Consider the following 23,939-nt stretch of genomic DNA (forward strand, 5'->3'; position numbering starts at 1 on the left):
CCTCGTACACCCAATCAAGTGATTATCAAATTACGTATATTTTTGTGGATACAAGCACAAACATCAAAGGGGACAAAGTTTAACTAATGACGTTCAAACAAATCATGCTATCTGTCCATTTCTTGTTGTAGCGAAGTTTTATCGTCTATACATTTTAAACTACCCGACTGACTGTTCAAATCTACAAACTCTAGGACACACCTGAGTACATCCCAGGAAAACCACTCCGTCCCGTCCGTGTAGATCTATAACGTGGACCATGCAGTGTGAGCTTGCTGCTGAGGCTGATAGCGTTCCACTGACACACGTGGACAGGCTTCACAACTCGCTCACAAGGCAACAGATACGGAGTGAACAGCGCGTACACGTGGTATGCGGCCAGTACACAGTGCACGACCTAGACATAGTATTGGTATGGAAATCACGTGAATATAATCACTAAAACTCTAATTACCGGAAATTAACGGATCTAGTGTTCTTTTCATTCATACACGTGTTCAATTAAAACACAAGACGTCACAACAACTGTAAACTTATTTACAAAGATAGAAGAAAAATCCATTTCCATTATCAGGAGTCGATCATTTGGGAATTTCCTGGAAATTATTATAGTATGTGTTAGACTACATTCGATACAAAACTGCTTCAATTTGCCAAGATTACTTGATACGATATATCTAATGGTTTCACATCGTCACAGGATGTGATCGTGTATGCGGGCTGTCGGATTAACTACCTACCTTGTTGTGATGTACACAGTGTCATAGAAATCATAGACATTTTAATACATAGTACAGGACTTTATCTAGTTCCTGTTATTTTAAATGTTTAATTAATATGCCGTAATAATGTTTTACTAATTCCTGTACAAGTACCGACATCGATACCAAGTTATATATTGTTTCTTATCTTGGATGTAAGTTTTAAATAATTACTTCGTCTCTGATGGAAGCAGGACGCTTATAACTGAAGGCACTTTCAGAAACATGGGATATACGGGAGTATTTCGTGTGATCAGAGCCATATTGGGTCGTATATATTGCCTGATGTCTCTGTGTTGGATTTTACATGTTGGATCATTCGTTCATTTGTTTGCTGCATTTTTAACAGGTAAGGAATTTTAGTTTTCAACTTTTGTCTCAAAATTACTGATACTTTATTTATTCGAGATGATGAATGAGTCCATGTATTATATACTGATGTTTTATAAATGGAAACAATTAAGCAGAAGGGCGTCGAGGCATTGAAGTCATTGTCGGAACGATTTTGCCGGTCAAAATGGAACATTACATGTTACATATATCTATACCTGTAACTCATCGCCGTTTTTTTTAATCCGCGTGAATGATTTTCGACAATCCCTTGGGAATCTACTATGCAAAGACGAAATACATGTTGACAAACCTTTATGGTTTTTATGTAGCCCATATTGACAAACTCTAAGAGTTCCTGTAGGCCATATTGACAAACCTTTATGGTTCCTGTAGCCCATATTGACTAACCTGAAGGGTTCCTGTAGCCCATATTGACAAACATTTAGGGTTCCTTTAGCCCATATTGACAAACCTTTAGGGTTTCTGTAGCCCATATTGACACACATTTAGGGTTCCTCTAGCCCATATTGACAAACATTTAGGAATCCTGTAGCCCATATTGACAAACATTAAGGGTTCCTGTAACCCATATTGACAAACCTTTAGGGTTTCTGTAGCCTATATTGACACACATTTAGGGTTCCTGTGGCCCATATTGACAAACCTTTCGGGTTCCTGAAACCCATTTTGACAAACCTTTAGGGTTCATGTAGCCTATATTGACAAACCTTTAGGGTTCATGTAGCCTATATTGACAAACCTTTAGGGTTCCTGTAGCCAATATTGACACACATTTAGGGTTCCTGTAGCCCATATTGACAAACCTTTAGGGTTTCTGTAGCCCATATTGACAAACCTTTAGGGTTTCTGTAGCCAATATTGACACACATTTAGGGTTCCTGTAGCCCATATTGACAAACATTTAGGGTTCCTGTAGCCCATATTGACAAACCTTTAGGGTTTCTGTAGCCCATATTGACAAACCTTTAGGGTTTCTGTAGCCCATATTGACAAACCTTTAGGGTTCATGTAGCCAATATTGACAAACCTTTAGGGTTCCTGTAGCCTATATTGACAAACATTTAAGGTTCCTGTAGCCCATATTGACAAACCTTTAGGGTTTCTGTAGCTCATATTGACAAACCTTTAGGGTTTCTGTAGCCCATATTGACAAACCTTTAGGGTTCCTGTAGCCCATATTGACAAACCTTTAGGGTTTCTGTAGCCCATATTGACAAACCTTTAGGGTTCCTGTAGCCCATATTGACAAACCTTTAGGGTGTCTGTAGCTTATATTGACACATATTTAGGGTTCCTGTAGCCCATATTGACAAACATTTAGGGTTCCTGTAGCCCATATTGACAAACATTTAGGGTTTCTGTAGCCCATATTGACAAATATTTGGGGTTCCTGTAGCCCATATTGACAAACCTTTAGGGTTTCTGTAGCCCATATTGACAAGCTTTAGGGTTCCTGTGGCCAATATTGACAAACCTTTAGGGTTTCTGTAGCCCATATTGACAAACATTTAGGGTTCCTGTAGCCCATATTGACAAACCTTTAGGGTTCCTGTAGCCCATATTGACAAACCTTTAGGGTTCCTGTAGCCCATATGCATGTAATAAATAAATGCCATAATAATTATCCTTTACATTTCTAAACACCACAAATAATTGCCTAGACGATCAAAAACATGGTGTGTAACTTTAGATACCGGTGCTATTACAACCTTTAAATGCTATGATATATCGCTTCATTTTATTGCAAATATTTGGGACCAAACTGTGGAGTTATGCTACTACCACCCCTATATACCGGCAGATTTGTCGGTTGTGTTTTAACACAAAAATTTGCATTTTCAATAACCTTTCACCAAACTATGGATATGGGTATTTTTTATCCTTATGAACTGTTTCTTTCTTTAAAAGTAATTAAGATCCTCCGATATAAAATTGGCTAATTCAATATCACCACACAATCTAATTTGGTTCAGAGAAATACTTCACACAACTTTTCCATCAGAAATTACAAAGGAGTTGAACTGGTGCTTTGTACCGCTCTTGATAAAATATGCACCTAGTGGATTCACTGGTTATGAATAATGGGATTCTGAAAATATCGAATTTGTTTGAAAATGACAAGCCTGTTACCACAGACGTCCAATTAAAGTGTGCAGAAAAAGACAGTTTTATTGTTGCGTCCAACTTTTCGCAATATGTCTTCAATGCATTTCAGTTAACAGACAATTCGTTAAGTGACATGTATCTTTCTCAGTACTTATAAATAAAATAAGAACACATACAAATAGATTTTAAGGAACATATTTCGTTAGGGAGAACTATTTTAATAGGTGGTACGTCTCTAGGAGGTAAAGGATAATACTGCCTTCTTTATAACAACCCTAACTGTTTTGAAGCCACATGCTAGCATGCTTCCTTTACTCAGAGAACGTAAGTATACATAAAACATTAAAATGCAATTCTTTGTAATTATACAATTAACTGAAAATAAAATAATAAAGCAAACTGGATGTAAGCTGCCTGCTTTGAGTACTGGATTTTGTAGGAGGGTGTTGTTCCGAAGGCAGGCCGAGTCTGGAATCAGCTAATTTGTACATGTTTCGTTTCCAAACTAGTAATTCGGCCGGAAAGACAACTGGTGATGCCGTTAATTGATTTTAGGCTCGACTCTGGAATTGGGAAATTGTCAGGAACAAAACATTGATTTCTCTAACGATGGAAATTCAACTAGCGACTTTTTCACTCATTTTCCCGTTCTCTAATTATGTTTCGTTTTCGTGTCTACCAACGTTTACAGTTTTGTTCATTGAAGTTGCTGTACACTGTACCGCGAATCACCAGTTATTCGGATTAATTTAAGTACACTTTTCGCCTGTATTTAGATATATTTGCTTCGTGAATCTTTTAGCGGAAAACACGATGCAGATACGTCAAGTCCCATGGAGACAAAATCCCACACTGGTTTGACACGGCTAGGGAAATGTAGAACTATAAAAACAGAGTGTCTTCGTAATCTAAAAGTTAAGAAGTTACTTGCAGTTCATACAAAAATGTAGCTCAACTCCGTTATGTATTCGATCAACTTGAGTTACTGATGCGTTACAGTGCGAGAGATGTTAATGATGATTTCTACTGAAATCCTTAAGTATCCTTGACCTTGGTGCCTGGCGGTTGCCAGTCCTTCTAGTGTTCATTTTACCTGCGCAGTCGATGAACTATTGAGAGGATTAAATTCTTCGTCTGATATAAATTTTTCATCGGGCCTTACTGTATGGGAGTGTATCAATTGTCTGAAACTCAGAACTACTTTTCTCTGTAGAATTGAATATAAATGGTGAAGGTAATAGTTGTAGACACAAACTAGGTGTACCACCATGCTCCCAGTGGTTACGTGGTTATACAACACCTGTGCACGGTATACTTGTTCGCAGGCTTAGTTTCATATTATACACGCATTATTATCTACGGAAACACTGCGGGCTTACGAATTTTTGAAACGATTTCTATTCAATACGGTGCATCCCTTCGAGTCCTGGTTCGACTGATTACTAAAACGCCATGTACATTTTTGATTAATATTCCGCTTTGTAGCTGGAGCCAAGACTCCGTCCACCTGTCGTGGTGTTGGTTGTAATATAGCGACATCTTGTCATTTTTTTTTTTTTTGTATTGATTTTTTTTATTCAGAGAAATATGTATGAAAGCATTTAGTTTGTAAACACAAAGCATCACTATAATTATTGAATTTTAAAACAATATTCATCTGATCTTTAAACAACGTAAAACTTATATATTGTCAAACCACCGTGTCTTTGATATACTGATTGGTGTCTTAGGTATCTACATTGGGGCCGCGGTGGCCGAGTGGAAAAGGTGTCCCGACACTTTAACACTAGCCCTCCGCCTCTGGGTTGCGAGTTCGAAACCTACGTGGGGCAGTTGCCAGGTACTGACTGTAGGCCGGTGGTTTTTCTCCGGGTACACCGGCTTTCCTCCACCTCCAAAACCTGACAAGTCCTTAAATGACCCTGGCTGTTAATAGGACGTTAAACAAAAACAAACCAAACCAAACCAGAGCATTATACGCATGACTTATTAATGTTTTGTTGTGGACTGTGTTGACTTCTGGTTACATTTGCATAATTGTTATTGCAGGCGTTGAGTAAAGATATATTTTCAAGCACTGACCTAGTCAAACCTGAAATTCGTTTGTATATGTCGACGGTTTGGACCGTATTTACTATGATAATATTATAGTTGTTACTACATTATCCTCGTGACCGTATTAACCATGATCATATTATAGTTGTTACTACATTATCCTCGTGACCGTATTAACTATGATCATATCATAGTTGTTACTACATTATCATATTATAGTTGTTACTGCATTATCCTCGTGACCGTATTCATTATGATCATATTGTAGTTGTTACTACATTATCATATTATAGTTGTTACTACATTATCATATTATAGTTGTTACTACATTAACATATTATAGTTGTTACTACATTATCATATTATAGTTGTTACTACATTAACATATTATAGTTGTTACTACATTAACATATTATAGTTGTTACTACATTATCCTCGTGACCGTATTAACTATGATCATATTATAGTTGTTACTACATTATCATATTATAGTTGTTACTACATTATCCTGGTGCTGGTATTTGATGTGGTTATCGAGACAGAACATCCACGCATTTGTATCAAAACATTAATTTCTGTAATATAGTCATTGGATGTAATTAAGGTGCGTGTGAGTGAGTACAGCGTTTTACGATGTTTCGTATCAGTACCTCCTTCCTCAATTAAAGATTTTAAATCCCCTGACGGAATTATACCACCCATTGATATATCTAATGTAACTGTATCTGTAGAATTTAAATGGTTTTATAAAATTAACACACAGCAATGTTGCTATGGTTGCTACGGTTTTCCATATCCTATGCGTATTATGTTTGTTTAAAATTGACTTGAAACTGTTCTTATAAAAAGTCGTACTCTGATGAATACATAAAAGTTTTATATAAAAGGTTCAGGTAGATAGTGAGGATGGCAGAGAACTGGGGTGATCAAGATTTGATGGTTATGTATGCAACAAATCCCCGTTAAATCTTAAAACAGATACTGGATTTCTTCCCTCTATCATCCCTATCAGGTACGGATTCACAGGTGCTTCTTTTCATCACGAAACTATGTTTTAAAAACACCCGTGTGAACGATATAACACAATTATAAGCGAATGTATGGGCCTCTGAGGTGTACACGTATGAAGAATGCTCAACTCGTATACCTGTACTTTCACGAGAGATCGCGTGTGTACACGGCGGGTGCTGAATCATACTCAACATTTTATATTGATAAGCAGATCGGGTACAAAGGTTTGTTTCTTTAACTAACCAAAGCATCCAATATTATACACAGTGTACCTGTGATGTCGTTTTGTGCGATTAAAAGTACATGCAGCGAAAAGGGATGGACAAAACAAGGCAGTATTTGGTATGCTATTGGTAACAAGGGGTAGACAAAACAAGGTAGTATTTGGTATGTTATTGGTAACAAGGGGTGGACAAAACAAGGTAGTATTTGGTATGCTATTGGTAACAAGGGGTGGACAAAACAAGGTAGTATTTGGTATGTTATTGGTAACGGGATGGACGAAACAAGGCAGTATTTGGTATGTTATTGGTAACAAGGGATGGACAAAACAAGGTAGTATTTGGTATGCTATTGGTAACAAGGGGATGGACAAAACAAGGTAGTATTTGGTATGTTATTGGTAACAAGGGGTGGACAAAACAAGGTAGTATTTGGTATGCTATTGGTAACAAGGGGTAGACAAAACAATGTAGTATTTGGTATGCTATTGGTAACAAGGGATGGACAAAACAAGGTAGTATTTGGTATGCTATTAGTAACAGGGGTTGGACAAAACAAGGTAGCATTTGGTATGCTATTGGTAACAAGGGGTGGACAAAACAAGGTAGTATTTGGTATGCTATTGGTAACGGGATGGACGAAACAAGGCAGTATTTGGTATGTTATTGGTAACAAGGGATGGACAAAACAAGGTAGTATTTGGTATGTTATTGGTAACGGGATGGACAAAACAAGGTAGTATTTGGTATGCTATTGGTAACAAGGGGTAGACAAAACAAGGTAGTATTTGGTATGCTATTAGTAACAAGGGGTGGACAAAACAAGGTAGTATTTGGTATGCTATTAGTAACAAGGGGTGGACAAAACAAGGTAGTATTTGGTATGCTATTGGTAACAAGGGGTGGACAAAACAAGGTAGTATTTGGTATGCTATTGGTAACAAGGGGTGGACAAAACAAGGTAGTATTTGGTATGCTATTGGTAACAAGGGATGGACAAAACAAGGTTGTATTTGGTATGCTATTAGTAACAAGGGGTAGACAAAACAAGGTAGTATTTGGTATGCTATTGGTAACAAGGGGTGGACAAAACAAGGTAGTATTTGGTATGCTATTAGTAACAAGGGATGGACAAAACAAAGTTGTATTTGGTATGTTATTAGTAACAAGGGGTGGACAAAACAAGGTAGTATTTGGTATGCTATTGGTAACAAGGGGTAGACAAAACAAGGTAGTATTTGGTATGCTATTGGTAACAAGGGGTAGACAAAACAAGGTAGTATTTGGTATGCTATTGGTAACAAGGGGTTGACAAAACAAGGTTGTATTTGGTATGCTATAAGTAACAAGGGGTGGACAAAACAAGGTAGTATTTGGTATGCTATTGGTAACAAGGGGTTGACAAAACAAGGTTGTATTTGGTATGCTATTAGTAACAAGGGGTAGACAAAACAAGGTAGTATTTGGTATGCTGTTGGTAACAAGGGATGGACAAAACAAGGTTGTATTTGGTATGCTATTAGTAACAAGGGGTAGACAAAACAAGGTAGTATTTGGTATGCTGTTGGTAACAAGGGGTGGACAAAACAAGGTAGTATTTGGTATGGTATTGGTAACAAGGGGTTGACAAAACAAGGTTGTATTTGGTATGTTATTGGTAACAAGGGATAGACAAAACAAGGTAGTATTTGGTATGCTATCGGAAACAAGGGGTGGACAAAACAAGGTAGTATTTGGTATGCTATTGGTAACAAGGGATGGACAAAACAAGGTAGTATTTGGTATGCTATCGGAAACAAGGGGTGGACAAAACAAGGTAGTATTTGGTATGCTATTGGTAACAAGGGATGGACAAAACAAGGTAGTATTTGGTATGCTATGGTTGATTTTATATTCAACAATCGATAAACATGTCCAGTATCACGGTAGACCCATTTCTCCTATCCTCATTTTTTTTGCAAATGTATTTATGTATATATATATATATATATATATATAACAGTCGACCGACCAATTAACTACATAATTAAGACTTCCTACCGTAGCAGCTTCAATTGACTCTATCAAATTATCATGAGATGCCAAACTTTGGGATAGAGACTGGTTATATCGAAGGTGTATGATGAGCACAAAGATTCCCGACGTACACTTTGCTGAACTGTTTCGTTTGCTTTGCAGAACCATCGCATTTTGTGTGCTTGGTCGATTTTTGTCGAAAATTGTCAATGGATATGAATATGCTCCACAATAAAGAATAACTAAAAAAATGTGTGCATATGTACCTAGTACCTACCTTTGTTAGATTTGATGTTTGATACAATGGAGCAGCCGATATTACTGCCCTGTTACAGGCACTACTGTGCTAACTGATGAATTACCCAGATATTACCACATACCGAGTAAACTGGATCAGGAGCTTTCCTTTATAGGGAAACTATAATTCCAGATATATTCCTACATATACCGTAAGTCTGTCTGGTTTTGTCTGTTGTGTCAATAATGCTGATGTCTTGAACCCCAACAATGTATGGCCTTTCCCTTATGTCTGTAAATATACACTGTCTCTTCCGACACGATGTCAAAATGCACCCGGTGTACTCTTGTTTTTGGTAAATATATATTTACACATATACCAGAACATATACTACATTTAAAAAAAAACTCTCCCACTTAACACTGCCCTTCTTCTATATATCTTTCATTTCGTAGGCAGCAATCCTGGTTACACGTTAGCTTTTTATGGCTGAAGAACTCTGATAAAACAAAATAAATCAGAGATTTGTTTATACGTTGGACGAAGCAAAAAGATTCAATGCATATACCACAGCAACTAGATCTCGGAAAAAAGACAAAGAAAGCAAAATATATTCCACAGCAGCGATATCTCGGACGAAACCCAAATAAAAAGTACAACAGAAATAAAATATATATATAAACAAATATCACGAGACTTTACATAGCCGGGGAAAAGTGCATTGCTTAAAAATCGATGTTCTGTCTAGTATACAACGTTCTGTCTAGTATACAACGTTCTGTCTAGTGTACAACGTTCTGTCTAGTGTACCACCGGTTCTGTCCCGTCTTATCTTACATTTATCTTACATTTATCTTACATTATCTTACATTTATCTTACATTTATCCTACATTATCTTACATTATCTTACATTTATCTTACAGTTATCTTACATTATCTTACATTATCTTACATTTATCTTACATTATCTTACAGTTATCTTACATTTATCTTACATTATCTTACATTATCTTACATTTATCTCACATTATCTTACATTATCTTACATTTATCTTACATTATCTTACATTATCTTACATTTATCTTACATTATCTTACATTATCTTACATTTATCTTACATTTATCTTACATTATCTTACATTTATCTTACATTATCTTACATTTATCTTACATTATCTTACATTATCTTACAGTTATCTTACATTTATCTTACATTTATCTTACATTATCTTACATTATCTTACAGTTATCTTACATTTATCTTACGTTCTATCTAATTCTTACATTTACTTCATTTACTTACATTTCTTACACATTATCTTATATTTATCTTACAGTTATCTTACATTTATCTTACATTATCTTACATTTATCTTACATTTATCTTACAGTTATCTTACATTTATCTTACATTTATCTTACATTATCTTACATTTATCTAACATTTAACTTACATTATCTTACATTATCTTACATTTATCCTACATTATCTTACATTTATCTTACAGTTATCTTAGATTTATCTTACATTAATCTTACATTTAACTTACATTTATCTTAAATTTATCTTTATTTTTATCCTACATTATCTTACATTTATCTTACAGTTATCTTTACATTTATCTTACATTATCTTACATTTATCTTACATTTATCTTACATTTATCTTACATTTGTCTGACATTTTCAAAACTGACTACACAAAGTTTGTGTCATATATGTATGGAGGGACTAGCTTTGTCGAATGACTGCTGCACTCGATCTTCTTTCAAATTGATTTTCTTTGTTCATTTGGAACATTGCCAATTAAATAATGCATTCTACTAAGTCTTTAACGCACATCAATAATCACTAAATATTTGATTAATTTAAGTCATGTAATAATGGGCTGTAACGAATTTAAATTCATTCGGGATGTTGAGAAATGTCGTTTGTGGAATTAAACATCGATGAGCACAAGACGGTATTTGATTTTTATGTAAAAGAATCAATGTAACGTGTGGCGATACAGACGAACTCAAATTCCCTCTTTGTTTATGTTAATACATATAAAACGTAATCAAGCTGAACTTCATACTTCTCTATTTGCATATCTCCAATTAATTTCCGTCAAATCTGCTCAATTACGTCAACTGTTATATATATGTAAAATATATAGTTTATGTGACCATAAAATGTCTTAGTTCCGGATAATGTCAGCCGTTGTTTATATGTTGGTTCCAATATTAGTTTGCTTAGTTGTTTTCCGGAATATAACGAGCTGCCGCCGCGAAGCGAGACTGATGGTGTCGTGTTGTCATTTCTCTGTGTAATTCCCCCGACGTATCCCTCGACTGTAATACAACAATTCATAAATGAAGTATGTAATACACATCTAAAAGCAGAACGTGAACCAACCTTGTACGTCGAGTTACATCACCGGAAACAAAAGAACAACAACATTGGTTTGTTTATCAAATGCCGAGAAGTTTCACAGACAATCAATGATGGATCTTCACGTTAATCCATCTTTGATTTATTTCCAGCAGACTCACATTGGCCCCGTGATTTGTAGATGATGATGTGGCTTTGTTCACTCATTTTCTTTGTCTTAACCGCTGCAACAAGTACGTCTGATCGACTTTGGACTTTTGATGCGTGGATGTGATCTCCAGTCCGCCATTTTTCAAAGCACACCTATATGCACATGCGTGTCTGACATATTTCCGCGGCTTATTTACATATAGAGAATGAAGCACCGCATTGGAGATTCCCCATGAACAGTCAGTAGTTTCCGGGTTTTATTTATAATTGTGAAAAACTACGGTGTTGATTCTCACATTACAGCATCATTAGGGTATATATCTTATCATTCAACATATTGTACTTTTGTCAAAATGAATGTGTAACGAAAACATAGAGAAGAGACTTTACTTTCAGTAAAGCATGCGGACCTGACCAATACCAGCTAGATTGATGAAGGCGATATCTTCCTTCTTAACCATCAACTTAAAAAAGGAAAGAAAAACTAGGCACATATCATCGCTGTTTTTGTTTGTTTTTTTGGTTTTTAGAAAAGAGAGAGATTCGATGCAAGCAACTATTGCCCGGTGTCACTAACGTGCATATATTCCAAACTTCAGAAACATATCCTTGTTTTCAACATCTTCTCTCATATGGATCGGCACGACATGCTGTCAAATTCCCAACACGGCTTCCGGTCGTGTTCCTCATCGATGACTCCTATCGAAGCTAGACCATTATGACATCACACTTTGGCCTTGTTGTGATTTCTATAACGATACTGATGTCTAATATACGGAATAGTCTACACGTTTCCGACCAGATGACATAAGGTCCTGTGACAATGATACATACGATAGTGAATGGACATGTAGATATAGCCTTTCAGACAAATACATTCAAACACACGCTAGTTGCAGTTTCTTTCCAGGAACGATTCCTCTTTGGAACACGCTTCGAGCCAGAGTTGCTGTGACAAAACGTCTAGTGGCTTTCAAGCAAGGACTCTCTTCCCTATGGTTCTAAACTCCACACTCACGCCCACATACACGCACGCACCCTTACACATGCATGCACGCACCCTCACATAAGCAGGTGGGGAATCGCCAACGAACAGAGAGAAACGACCAATTTGTCATCAATGTGGCGAGAATATGACTGAATGTGAGTCACATAATGATCGATTGTTCATGTTTAACTCAGGTCCAGTACAATTATCTTAATTAGTCGGACAATGTGTCTGTTGATGTGATATTTAGATGTGAGATCTGTCTAGACCATAAGGTATGTCCTTTCATGTATAAACTTTCTTTGATGTATACCGATGTAATATACTGTTAGTTATTCTTCATGGTTACAGATATTTATAACAATAATTACCACGCTCATTTTAGTATGTTGACTTAATTGTCGACAGAAAGCGTCTTCACATTAACTGCTAAATAAAAGCTACATGAAGGAATTGAACCCCCCCCCCCCCCAAAAAAAAAAAAAAAAAACAACAAAACAACAGTGACTTTAAAGCTATTGCTGAAGACCAATAAGGGAATCGACATCACGCTCTTATTTATGGAAGTATTATTTATTTTTGTTTGCTAATTATGAAATCTGACATGATCGATCGATTCCCTCCAATATACTTAGTTGCATCACGGTCGCTGTCCTTGTCCACATTTTGACGACATGACACCGAAATACATCATTTTTACATTTAAAATGTGTTTATGTTAATCATTTTTTATATTCGGCAACCAGATTATCTTAATATGTTGATATCATCTCATTGATTTTGTGTTTAATGAACAAGAAACTATAACCTGTATAATTAACTATTTGCGGAGATAAAAATAGTATGTGCCCTGAATAAACCAATGCTGTATGTATACGGATGTACTAAACTCTAGAGAGAAAAATATTGCCCCCCCCCCCCCCCCCCCCCCCCCCTCCTCCTCCCCTCCTCGCCAATTTACGTCGGGTCTAGAAGCTGACATTTATTTCTATGTTTCGGTTTCAAATTATCCAATTATATGTGGTTTTCGACCTGCAATTTATGGGTTATTTCTAACTGGTGAATGACAAATTCCTCGACGTAAATTTTTAATGAAAATCTAGGTCAACGAGAAGCCTTAGATACCGACAATATATCAACTCTAATGATCTATTAAGTAATTCGAAAATGAGAACCAGTTTGGGATGGAATTTAGAGCTCAGGAGGGAAATAACAATAATACAGAATGTAAATATTTGTAATGCAGTTGATATTCTAACAATGTGTATGATGTCATGTTATTCTTCCTCCTGGTAAACTGGGTATACATGATCTATATAAATTGACATAACTGTCGCAATTATTGTAAAATGAATAGACTTTACAGTGATGTATATATATTGAGACATACTACAGGGATACTACATACACCAAGTTTGCCCTTTGTTCTTATTTGATAGGATATCTCTACATGCAGGCCGATATAAATCATATGAACCAAGTGTTTCTAAATTAAGTCCTTATGTTCCAGTTGTTCTAGACAATGGACAATACTTACCCCGAGGTACAACACACCCTATAATCTCATGTAACCATATAGATAATCCCACAATTTATAATCCCACAATTCATAATCCCACAATTGATAATCCCACAATTGATAATCCCACAATTGATAATCCCACAATTTATAATCCAATTTATAATCCCACAATTTATAATCCCACAATTTATAATCCCACAATCCCAGAATAAGAGGTATTTAACTTAGATATTTTGTTATAATTTTATTAAAGCATTTCATATATCTGAAATAAATTGTGATAATCTAATTAGGGCATTTTATTTATCTCAGAAAGTTTGTGATAATCTAATTATGGAATTTTATTTATCGTAGATAGTTTGTGATATCTAATTGGGGCATTTATTTATCGTAGATAGTTTGTGATAATCTAATTAGGGCATTTATTTATCGTAGATAGTTTGTGACAATCTAATTAGGGCATTTATTTATCGTAGATAGTTTGTGATATCTAATTGGGGCATTTATTTATCGTAGATAGTTTGTGATAATCTAATTAGGGCATTTATTTATCGTAGATAGTTTGTGATAATCTAATTAGGGCATTTATTTATTGTAGATAGTTTGTGATAATCTGACTGGGGCGTTTCATTTGTCTTAGATAGTTTGTGTAGTTTGTGATAATATAATTCGGATATTTTACTTCTTTGAAGCTATTTGCAATAAACCATTCGTAGGTATAGCAGGTATTTTTGCCATTTACCGAATCAAATAACTGTTAATATGTACGAATGTAATATCAAAATCAGGGAAATTTTATTTCGCCCTCGATCAATATTTTTCTACACCATACTGACCGAAATCAAAAGTACTTAAATGATAATCATATGAAAATTAACATCGTACAAAGAGATGAAGTGAAATCAGTCTGGTTATAGTGTTACGTTACGACACTTTATCACTAACCCTCCACCTCTGGGTCGCGAGTTCTAAACCTACATATGTACATGGGACAGTTGCCTTGTACTGACCATAGGTCGGTGGTTTTTCTCCATAGGGTACTCCGGCTTTCCTCCACTTCCAAAACCAGGCATGTCCTTAAATGACCCTGGCTGTTAATAGGACGTTAAAATAAACCCAAACCAAAACCAAAATAAATACAATTCTTCTTCAAAGCCTATATGATAATAATGGTAGATACACATATTATAGGTAAATAGTTGATACTATCAATTGATATCTGAAACCATAAACCACGATAGTGTACGGTAAAGTACCTGATATATCATATGTTTATCTTAGATGAAAACACTTCATCAATAAGTTACCCACTGTTCTGGTAATTATTATTGGATATGAATAATTGAAGCTAATGCGATGATTAATAAACACCTGTCACAACACACTAAATTGATTTTCAAAAGACTTAATAAACAGCTACCAGTCAGGCAGAGTAACACCTGACAGGTAATAGGCAGATCAGTTAAACAAGCGCAAAAACAACCACATGGCGGCATCGTATCTATCCGCCGTGGCAAGAACATTAAAAGATTGATGACGCCCCCCTCCCCTCCCCTCCTCCACCAGAAACCTCCTTTTTAACTAGACTTTTTTAACTTGCGTTGAAAAAGTTTGCTTAACAGTGTGTGATCAATGTGAATTCGAACTCTCGAAGCCATCTTGCATGTCGTCAGTAATTAAGAAAGCGTTGACGCTACGTAATATCCGGCAGTGCAGCGTAAGTCATACAGACCGCGAGCAAGCCGTGTCGATACATCAAACTGTCACCACATCCCATACTGTAGATAGCGATCACATGATGGAACCTAACAATTACATCACATAAAACCGCTATCGTTCTCAAACAGCACCTTCCGTACAAAGGTGAGCGAATGGCGCAGTCTGTTACGTTCTGTGAAGCGAAGGTGGGCAAATATGTGGCCAGCGCACAGGGCATATATTGTAGATACACAGATATTACCTACGATACGCCATACAGCTGTAAATCGAATTAAAAGGCAGGGGTTTATGCAATATGTCTTTATTATGCCACAGATTGCAATCGAGATGACTGGAAATATGAAACGCATATCTTCTCATTATCAGGCGGTATCTTTTAGATTGCAGGATTACGTGCTTTGTGTGACCCAAGCAACACTTAAATAAACAGATATACCCATCTCATCCATCAACACTGCTCGAGGTTTTGTACACACAAGAAAGTAATAGTATCTTTACGTCTAATAGCTCATTAGGCTTGGGGAAGTTTCGAAGGGTTGAGACACGTCACAATGGAATCCGATTTTATTTTTATATGATTATTTATACTTGCTTGCCGCTAGGTAACCAGCTTTAAACTATTTTCATCGGATAGTTTATCGGTAATGCCTTCTTCACTCTCTTATACACCACCTCTATCAACCTAAATAGACTTAATACATGCACTGGAAAATAAATCTAGGTTGTATCTCATTTTCTCCGTGGAAGGATACTGTCATCGTATTGTTGAAAGTTGACATACATTTATTTTGAGTTGATCCTTTTATGACTTTGATCGTAGCTTTATGACGAGTTTGTATTATTATTAATTTGAATGTTATCCATTATTTACAGAGTTGCGCAGTAAGACTGATTATTGTCAGGAAAATAAAATATATACATTACGAGCTTATGTTTGCTCTACATTCTAATCTATTCCGCTGTAATAATCAACGGATGGTGTTACTCGCCTAAAACAGTGCATGTGCGTGATTATATTAAGAAGTTATATCTTTAAACCATCATACTTAAATACATTATGATCGCATGAAATTGTATGTCTGTGCATTGAATGAGGAGCGTTTACATGTACAAACCGTTCAAACTTTGTCTATATTAGATGTCATGTGTGGCGAGAGTATAGTTGAATATTACTATTCTTGGCGTAACCAATTCAAAAACAAAAGTACAAGATTATTAATTACAGAAATGTTATTTGCCTAATCAACCAAATATATTCAATATTAGGCATTGTTGCTGCACATGTTGAAGTGAACTTGACCTAATTCCATCACATATATTGGTAATTATTAACGACCATGAACAATACAGAATCAATAAGACATATTTTATATGGCTAGTAAATAATTCACTATCAATTTGCATAATAGCTGGTGAAGTTGCCTTACAGAGAGTTCCCCAAACATAAATGGTCACATGTATGTATCAATGAAACCATGTATGTATCAATGTAACTATTTATGTGTCAATGTAACCATTTATGTATCAATGAAACCATTTATGTATCAATGAAACCATTTATGTATCAATGTAACCATGTATGTATTAATGAAACCATGTATGTATCAATGAAACCATGTATGTATCAATGAAACCATGTATGTATCAATATAACCATGTATGTATTAATGTAACCATGTATGTATCAATGAAACCATGTATGTATCAATGAAACCATGTATGTATCAATGAAACCATGTATGTATCAATGAAACCATGTATGTATCAATGAAACCATGTATGTATCAATGTAACCATGTATGTATCAATGTAACCATGTATGTATCAATGTAACCATGTATGTATCAATGTAACCATGTATGTATTAATGTAACCATTTATGTATCAATGTGACCATGTATGTATCAATGTGACCATGTATGTATCAATGTAACCATGTATGTATCAATGTAACCATGTATGTATTAATGTAACCATTTATGTATCAATGTAACCATGTATGTATCAATGTAACCATGTATGTATCAATGTAACTATTTATGTATCAATGAAACCATGTATGTATCAATGAAACCATGTATGTATCAATGTAACCATGTATGTATCAATGTAACCATGTATGTATCAATGTAACCATTTATGTATCAATGTAACTATTTATGTATCAATGAAACCATGTATGTATCAATGAAACCATGTATGTATCAATGTAACCATGTATGTATCAATGTAACCATGTATGTATCAATGTAACCATGTATGTATCAATGAAACCATGTATGTATCAATGTAACCATGTATGTATCAATGTAACCATGTATGTATGAATGTAACCATGTTTGTATGAATGTAACCATGTATGTATCAATGTAACCATGTATAAATCAATGTAACCATGTATGTATCAATGTAACCATGTATGTATCAATGTAACCATTTATGTATCAATGTAACCATTTATGTATCAATGAAACCATGTATGTATCAATAAAACCATGTATGTATCAATGTAACCATGTATGTATCAATGTAACCATGTATGTATCAATGTAACCATGTATGTATTAATGTACATGTAACCATGTATGTATCAATGTAACCAAGTATGTATCAATGTAACCATGTATGTATCAATGTAACCATGTATGTATCAATGAAACCATGTATGTATCAATGTAACCATGTATGTATCAATGTAACCATGTATGTATCAATGTAACCATGTATGTATCAATGTAACCATGTATGTATCAATGTAACCATGTATGTATTAATGTACATGTAACCATGTATGTATCAATGTAACCATGTATGTATCAATGTAACCATGTATGTATCAATGTAACCATGTATGTATCAATGTAACTATGTATGTATTAATGTACATGTAACCATGTATGTATCAATGTAACCATGTATGTATCAATGTAACCATGTATGTATCAATGTAACCATGTATGTATCAATGTAATCATGTATGTATCAATGTAACCATGTATGTGTCAATGTAACCATGTATGTATCAATGTAACCATTTATAATGTAACCATTTATGTGTCAATGTAACCATTTATGTATCAATGTAACCATGTATGTATTAATGTAACCATGTATGTATCAATGTAACCATGTATGTATTAATGTAACCATGTATGTATCAATGAAACCAGGTATATATCAATGTAACCATGTATATATCAATGTAACCATGTATGTATCAATAAAACCATGTATGTATTAATGTAACCATGTATGTATCAATGTAACCATGTATGTATCAATAAAACCATGTATGCATTAATGTAACCATTTATGTATTAATGTAACCATTTATGTATCAATGTAACCATGTATGTATCAATGTACATGTAACCATGTATGTATCAATGTAACCATGTATGTATCAATGTAACCATGTATGTATCAATGTAACCATGTATGTATCAATGTAACCATGTATGTATTAATGTACATGTAACCATGTATGTATCAATGTAACCATGTATGTATCAATGTAACCATGTATGTATCAATGTAACCATGTATGTATCAATGTAATCATGTATGTATCAATGTAACCATGTATGTGTCAATGTAACCATGTATGTATCAATGTAACCATTTATAATGTAACCATTTATGTGTCAATGTAACCATTTATGTATCAATGTAACCATGTATGTATTAATGTAACCATGTATGTATCAATGTAACCATGTATGTATTAATGTAACCATGTATGTATCAATGAAACCAGGTATGTATCAATGTAACCATGTATATATCAATGTAACCATGTATGTATCAATAAAACCATGTATGTATTAATGTAACCATGTATGTATCAATGTAACCATGTATGTATCAATAAAACCATGTATGCATTAATGTAACCATTTATGTATTAATGTAACCATTTATGTATCAATGTAACCATGTATGTATCAATGTAACCATTTATGTATCAATAAAACCATGTATGTATCAATGTAACCATGTATGTATCAATGTAACCATGTATGTATTAATGTAACCATGTATGTATCAATGTAACCATGTATGTATCAATGTAACCATGTATGTATCAATGTAACCATGTTTGTATGAATGTAACCATGTATGTATCAATGTAACCATGTATATATCAATGTAACCATGTATGTATCAATGAGACCATGTATGTATCAATGAAACCATGTATGTATTAATGTAACCATGTATGTATCAATGAAACCATGTATGTATTAATGTAACCATGTATGTATCAATGAAACCATGTATGTATCAATGTAACCATGTATGTATCAATGTAACCATGTATGTATCAATGAAACCATGTATGTATTAATGTAATCATGTATGTATCAATGAAACCATGTATGTATCAATGAAACCATGTATGTATCAATGTAACCATGTATGTATCAATGAATCCATGTATGTATTAATGTAACCATGTATGTATCAATGTAACCATGTATGTATCAATGTAACCATGTATGTATCAATGTAACCATGTATGTATCAATGTAACCATGTATGTATCAATGTAACCATGTATGTATCAATGTAACCATGTATGTATCAATGTAACCATTTATAATGTAACCATTTTTGTAGCATGTTTATCTTGGCTTCAAATAAGTCGAATTCACTAAAAGGCAGCACAGGTTACTAAAGGTGATATGCTCACTGGTGACCAACCTCCAGGAGTGTATTGTATCGCTGGTGACCAACCTCCAGGAGTGTATTGTAGACATGGAGCTATCACATGTGATTTTAAACAAGGTTGAGAAGGAGAAAACCTGGGTGTCAGTCCCAGGAGGAACAAAAGTCGATAAATACATAAATTTCACCTCGGGACCTGGTCATCCTCGCGAATTATGGCCTTTATAGTGTCATATTGTGTACTTTGGTGCCAGATTCAGACGATGTATTTTCAAATCCACTTCCAACAGGCCATTTTACATTTTTATGTTAAAGTTCATATTATGTTATGTATCTACAGATGTGATAGCTTTTCAATGGATGGGGCTGCGGTGGCTGAGTGGTTAGGGTGTCCCGACACTTTAACACTAGCCCTCCACCTCTGGGTTGCGAGTTCGAAACCTACGTGGGGCAGTTGCCAGGTACTGACTGTAGGCCGGTGGTTTTTCTCCGGGTACTCCAGCTTTCCTCCACCTCCAAAACCTGGCACGTCCTTAAATGACCCTGGCTGTTAATAGGACATTAAACAAAAAACAAACAAAAACTTTTCAATGGCTGTATACTGTATACATTTATTTACTTGTTCCTGATATCTTTGTCCGGACATCCGTCTCATTATTAGCTACGTTAATAAATTTTCTACTTTATAAATGACGAGTTTTCACTGGCATATATCTGTTCTTTTATCTCAAAAAGACAACAAATCACAATTTTACAGTAAGTTGGTTGTTTAGGCATTTCTTGTGATACGTCTCATATCAATTTGTGTATTTATATCAATCAAAACATCTAAAAATAGAGTTTCAATGTAGAGAAAACTGTTTGGGGTGGGTTTGGGGATTGGAGTGGGGGTTGAAATGTTCGTTTAGAACAGAGGGTGGCGTAATAGGTTGGTCGTTTGGACAGATTTGACTGTTTCTCTAACAATGACATACAGTGCATATGTAATGATGTTTCTCATTTTGCTGTCACAGATAAGTGCGTACTTAACATTCACTGTATACTCCCTACCGCCAAGGTATGGTATACTGTTTCATGCCAATGATGTATTGGTAATGTCCTGGTAAAGGCCGGAAACATAATTTGATTCACAGTTGTCAGACATTTCAGACAACGAACGTATGAATTAATTGTATACATATTTACTCAAACTCTACACTAGTTATATAGAGACTAGCGAGAACGTAGGCACATTAAATGTTATGATTGACAGATAAGGGTGGTCGTTAAGTCGCCTAACTTCGTTCCGTATTATTAGCATGCAGCATCAGTGTTGATGAACCTATTTTAGGTTTCGGATTGTAATGTAGTCTACATAACTATATAGTTTTGGCAAGATGGTGGGCTCCCTACTAGGGGTGAATCGAGTGCTTTCTTTACAACGATTAACACGTGTTCGATTGGATACGATCATAACAAGAAGCAGTTTTGGTACCTTCGTTGACCCATACGCGAGTAATCATGATGATTTCTACAGTAACTATCATGCAGAAGTAAACCCTTTCTCGATACAATTTTTGTTTGTGTAAAAGAAATGTTTGATGGAATCATCGCCAGAATTCGCATTGATTCACTTGTTTTAATCCAGGATTTCTGTAGTGGGTACCTGTTTTGTTTAACTGGAAAGTGTATTTCACAAGAGAGAGATGGATTAGTGTAACTCCGTGTCTTCTATTTGAAGGGCGCTATATATACCCATTTTTATCTTCATAAATGTTTGCCCTACAGGTAGGGCGTATGAATAGTACATTTCTGCCCCTATTGAATGATCGCATGAGGCGACTAAATTCGGGATATTATCTTTTATCGTTTTTTTCTAAGATCCCTAATGTCTCCCTTGACACTGCCTCATTTTTTCTAGAATCCTAATGTCTCCCTTGACACTGCCTTATTTTTTTTTTCTAGAATCCCAATGTCTCCCTTGACACTGCCTTACTTTTGACTTTTATCTGAGCGCTCAAACCCGTAAGGTCAGTTTTTGGCTCTATATCTTTGCCAAAATCTATTTAAGTTTATAAAACTATCATTTCCCATCCCTGCTTAGCGCTAAGCAATTTTGAGAGTTAGAAGACAGGTTCGTCCGTTACCATTATAATGTGACCCATGTGGTTGTCTTGCTGGGTTTCTTCGGCAGTGTACATGTGTAAGGTAGTACTAGAAAGTAAGCATCAGTTCCGTGATATCACAAAGAAACCAAACACAAACATGTCTCAGCCTCCCAACCACTCACATACACTACCAACACACAGAAAGTTTTCCTTTAATTACACTTCCAACACACAGAAAGTCTTCCCTTAATTACCCTAGCTTTTGATAGAACGTGAAATAGTAGAAAACCAAACCTTGTCGTCAAAGGGCACTCGTCGGGGACACTTAGGTCAGACTGACTCTCTCTGGCAAATCATGATGAGAAATTCTAGAAACACTCATTAAAGGTTGGTCTGGTGTTACAGTGGTAGCACACTTGCCTTTTACCTAAGCGGGTCACCTGCCCGCTACACGAATTTCTCTTATTTTTTTTATCTACAGTAAGAGCTCTCATGAAGTTACCTTCGAGCCAACAAGCGTGATTATTGAAAGTGGACATGGCTTGTTTTTGCACTTGTTGCAAAATAGATAAAGTTTACTTTTTTTCAAATAAACACTTTACAAGATATCTTCATGAAGGAATGGTGATTCGATTAATGCAGTAATATCTAGTAAGTTTATCTCTAACAGCGAATGCAGGATCACTTCAGACTGAACAATACAACGTGTATAGGTATATACAAAAGCTGCTTTATCTGTATTGAATTGATCATTATCTTGGTGTAGCTTTACCTTAACTGTCGGAGTGGCTCTTTAGATTCAGCTGATGACGTGGAATAATAGTGATGCTATGTTACACTGATAAGACCACGTGTCATTAACGCACTGTGGAGAGACTGGATGAGATTTGTTCCTTAGGGTGCTCACACTTCCGTGTTAAATCCTTTAACTGCGTTAAAACACATTAAGATGTGAGTGTATCGATTTTGAACTCGTTTTATCAAGGCTGGTTAGTTTCATTACTTGTTAAAACGTGAAATTCCTCAACTCAATTTGCGATAAGTGTTTCAACAGGTTCGCGCAACACTTGTAATAATGATTAGATAATTTTGATAATGACGTTTAGGACGACCTACGTAACTTCCAAAAATGTTTTAGAATTAATACTTTTAAGAATCATGATACATAAAGTGTTTCAAATTCAAATTCATTGAATTTTGTGAGGTCTGGTTTGGTACTGTCTCGCGCGATATTAACGTCATACGGTTAAAAACGGTGTCTCGGAATGTTTGGACCACAGTGGGGCCCAGTGACGTCTGGTTTTAAAACGGTGTCTATGAATGGTTGAACCACAGACAAATGAGGTCTAGTGAGATCTGGTTAAAAACTGTCAAAATGTGTATATAAATGATAGGACCACAGACAATTAGGGCTTAGTGAGGTCTGGTTAGGAACTCTCGAGGTTGGTATATAGATAGTGAAGCAACAGACAATTTGGATGTAGTGAGGTCTGGATTAGAACTGTCGAGCTGTGTCTATAGAAGGTTGGGGGACAGACAAATACTGCTCTTAACATATCGCACTGAGCTACCACAAGTTCCAATTTTACTGACTTTGGTGTTTCGTCATTACTTTCCCAACTGGAGAGTGTTGTCCCTTACATTCCTGCAATGGTGGCAGCAGGTAAA

The 23,939-nt window shown here is 35.3% G+C and overlaps 1 protein-coding gene across 2 annotated transcripts in view; it reads left to right on the plus strand.

Moving 5' to 3' along the window:
* Positions 1-327: 327 nt before the first annotated feature.
* The window catches only part of LOC117334987 (lachesin-like), a 174,734-nt gene continuing 151,122 nt past the window's right edge, over positions 328-23,939 (plus strand). For both annotated transcript variants that reach the window (XM_033894870.1, XM_033894871.1), the window contains exon 1: positions 328-1,110. In XM_033894870.1, coding sequence (XP_033750761.1) covers positions 987-1,110 — 124 coding nt within the window. In that variant the 5' untranslated portion in view covers positions 328-986. The remainder of the gene's footprint in view (positions 1,111-23,939) is intronic.

The sequence above is a fragment of the Pecten maximus genome, chromosome 9 (genome assembly GCF_902652985.1).
Source record: "Pecten maximus chromosome 9, xPecMax1.1, whole genome shotgun sequence".
NCBI classification, from domain to species: Eukaryota; Metazoa; Mollusca; class Bivalvia; order Pectinida; family Pectinidae; genus Pecten; species Pecten maximus.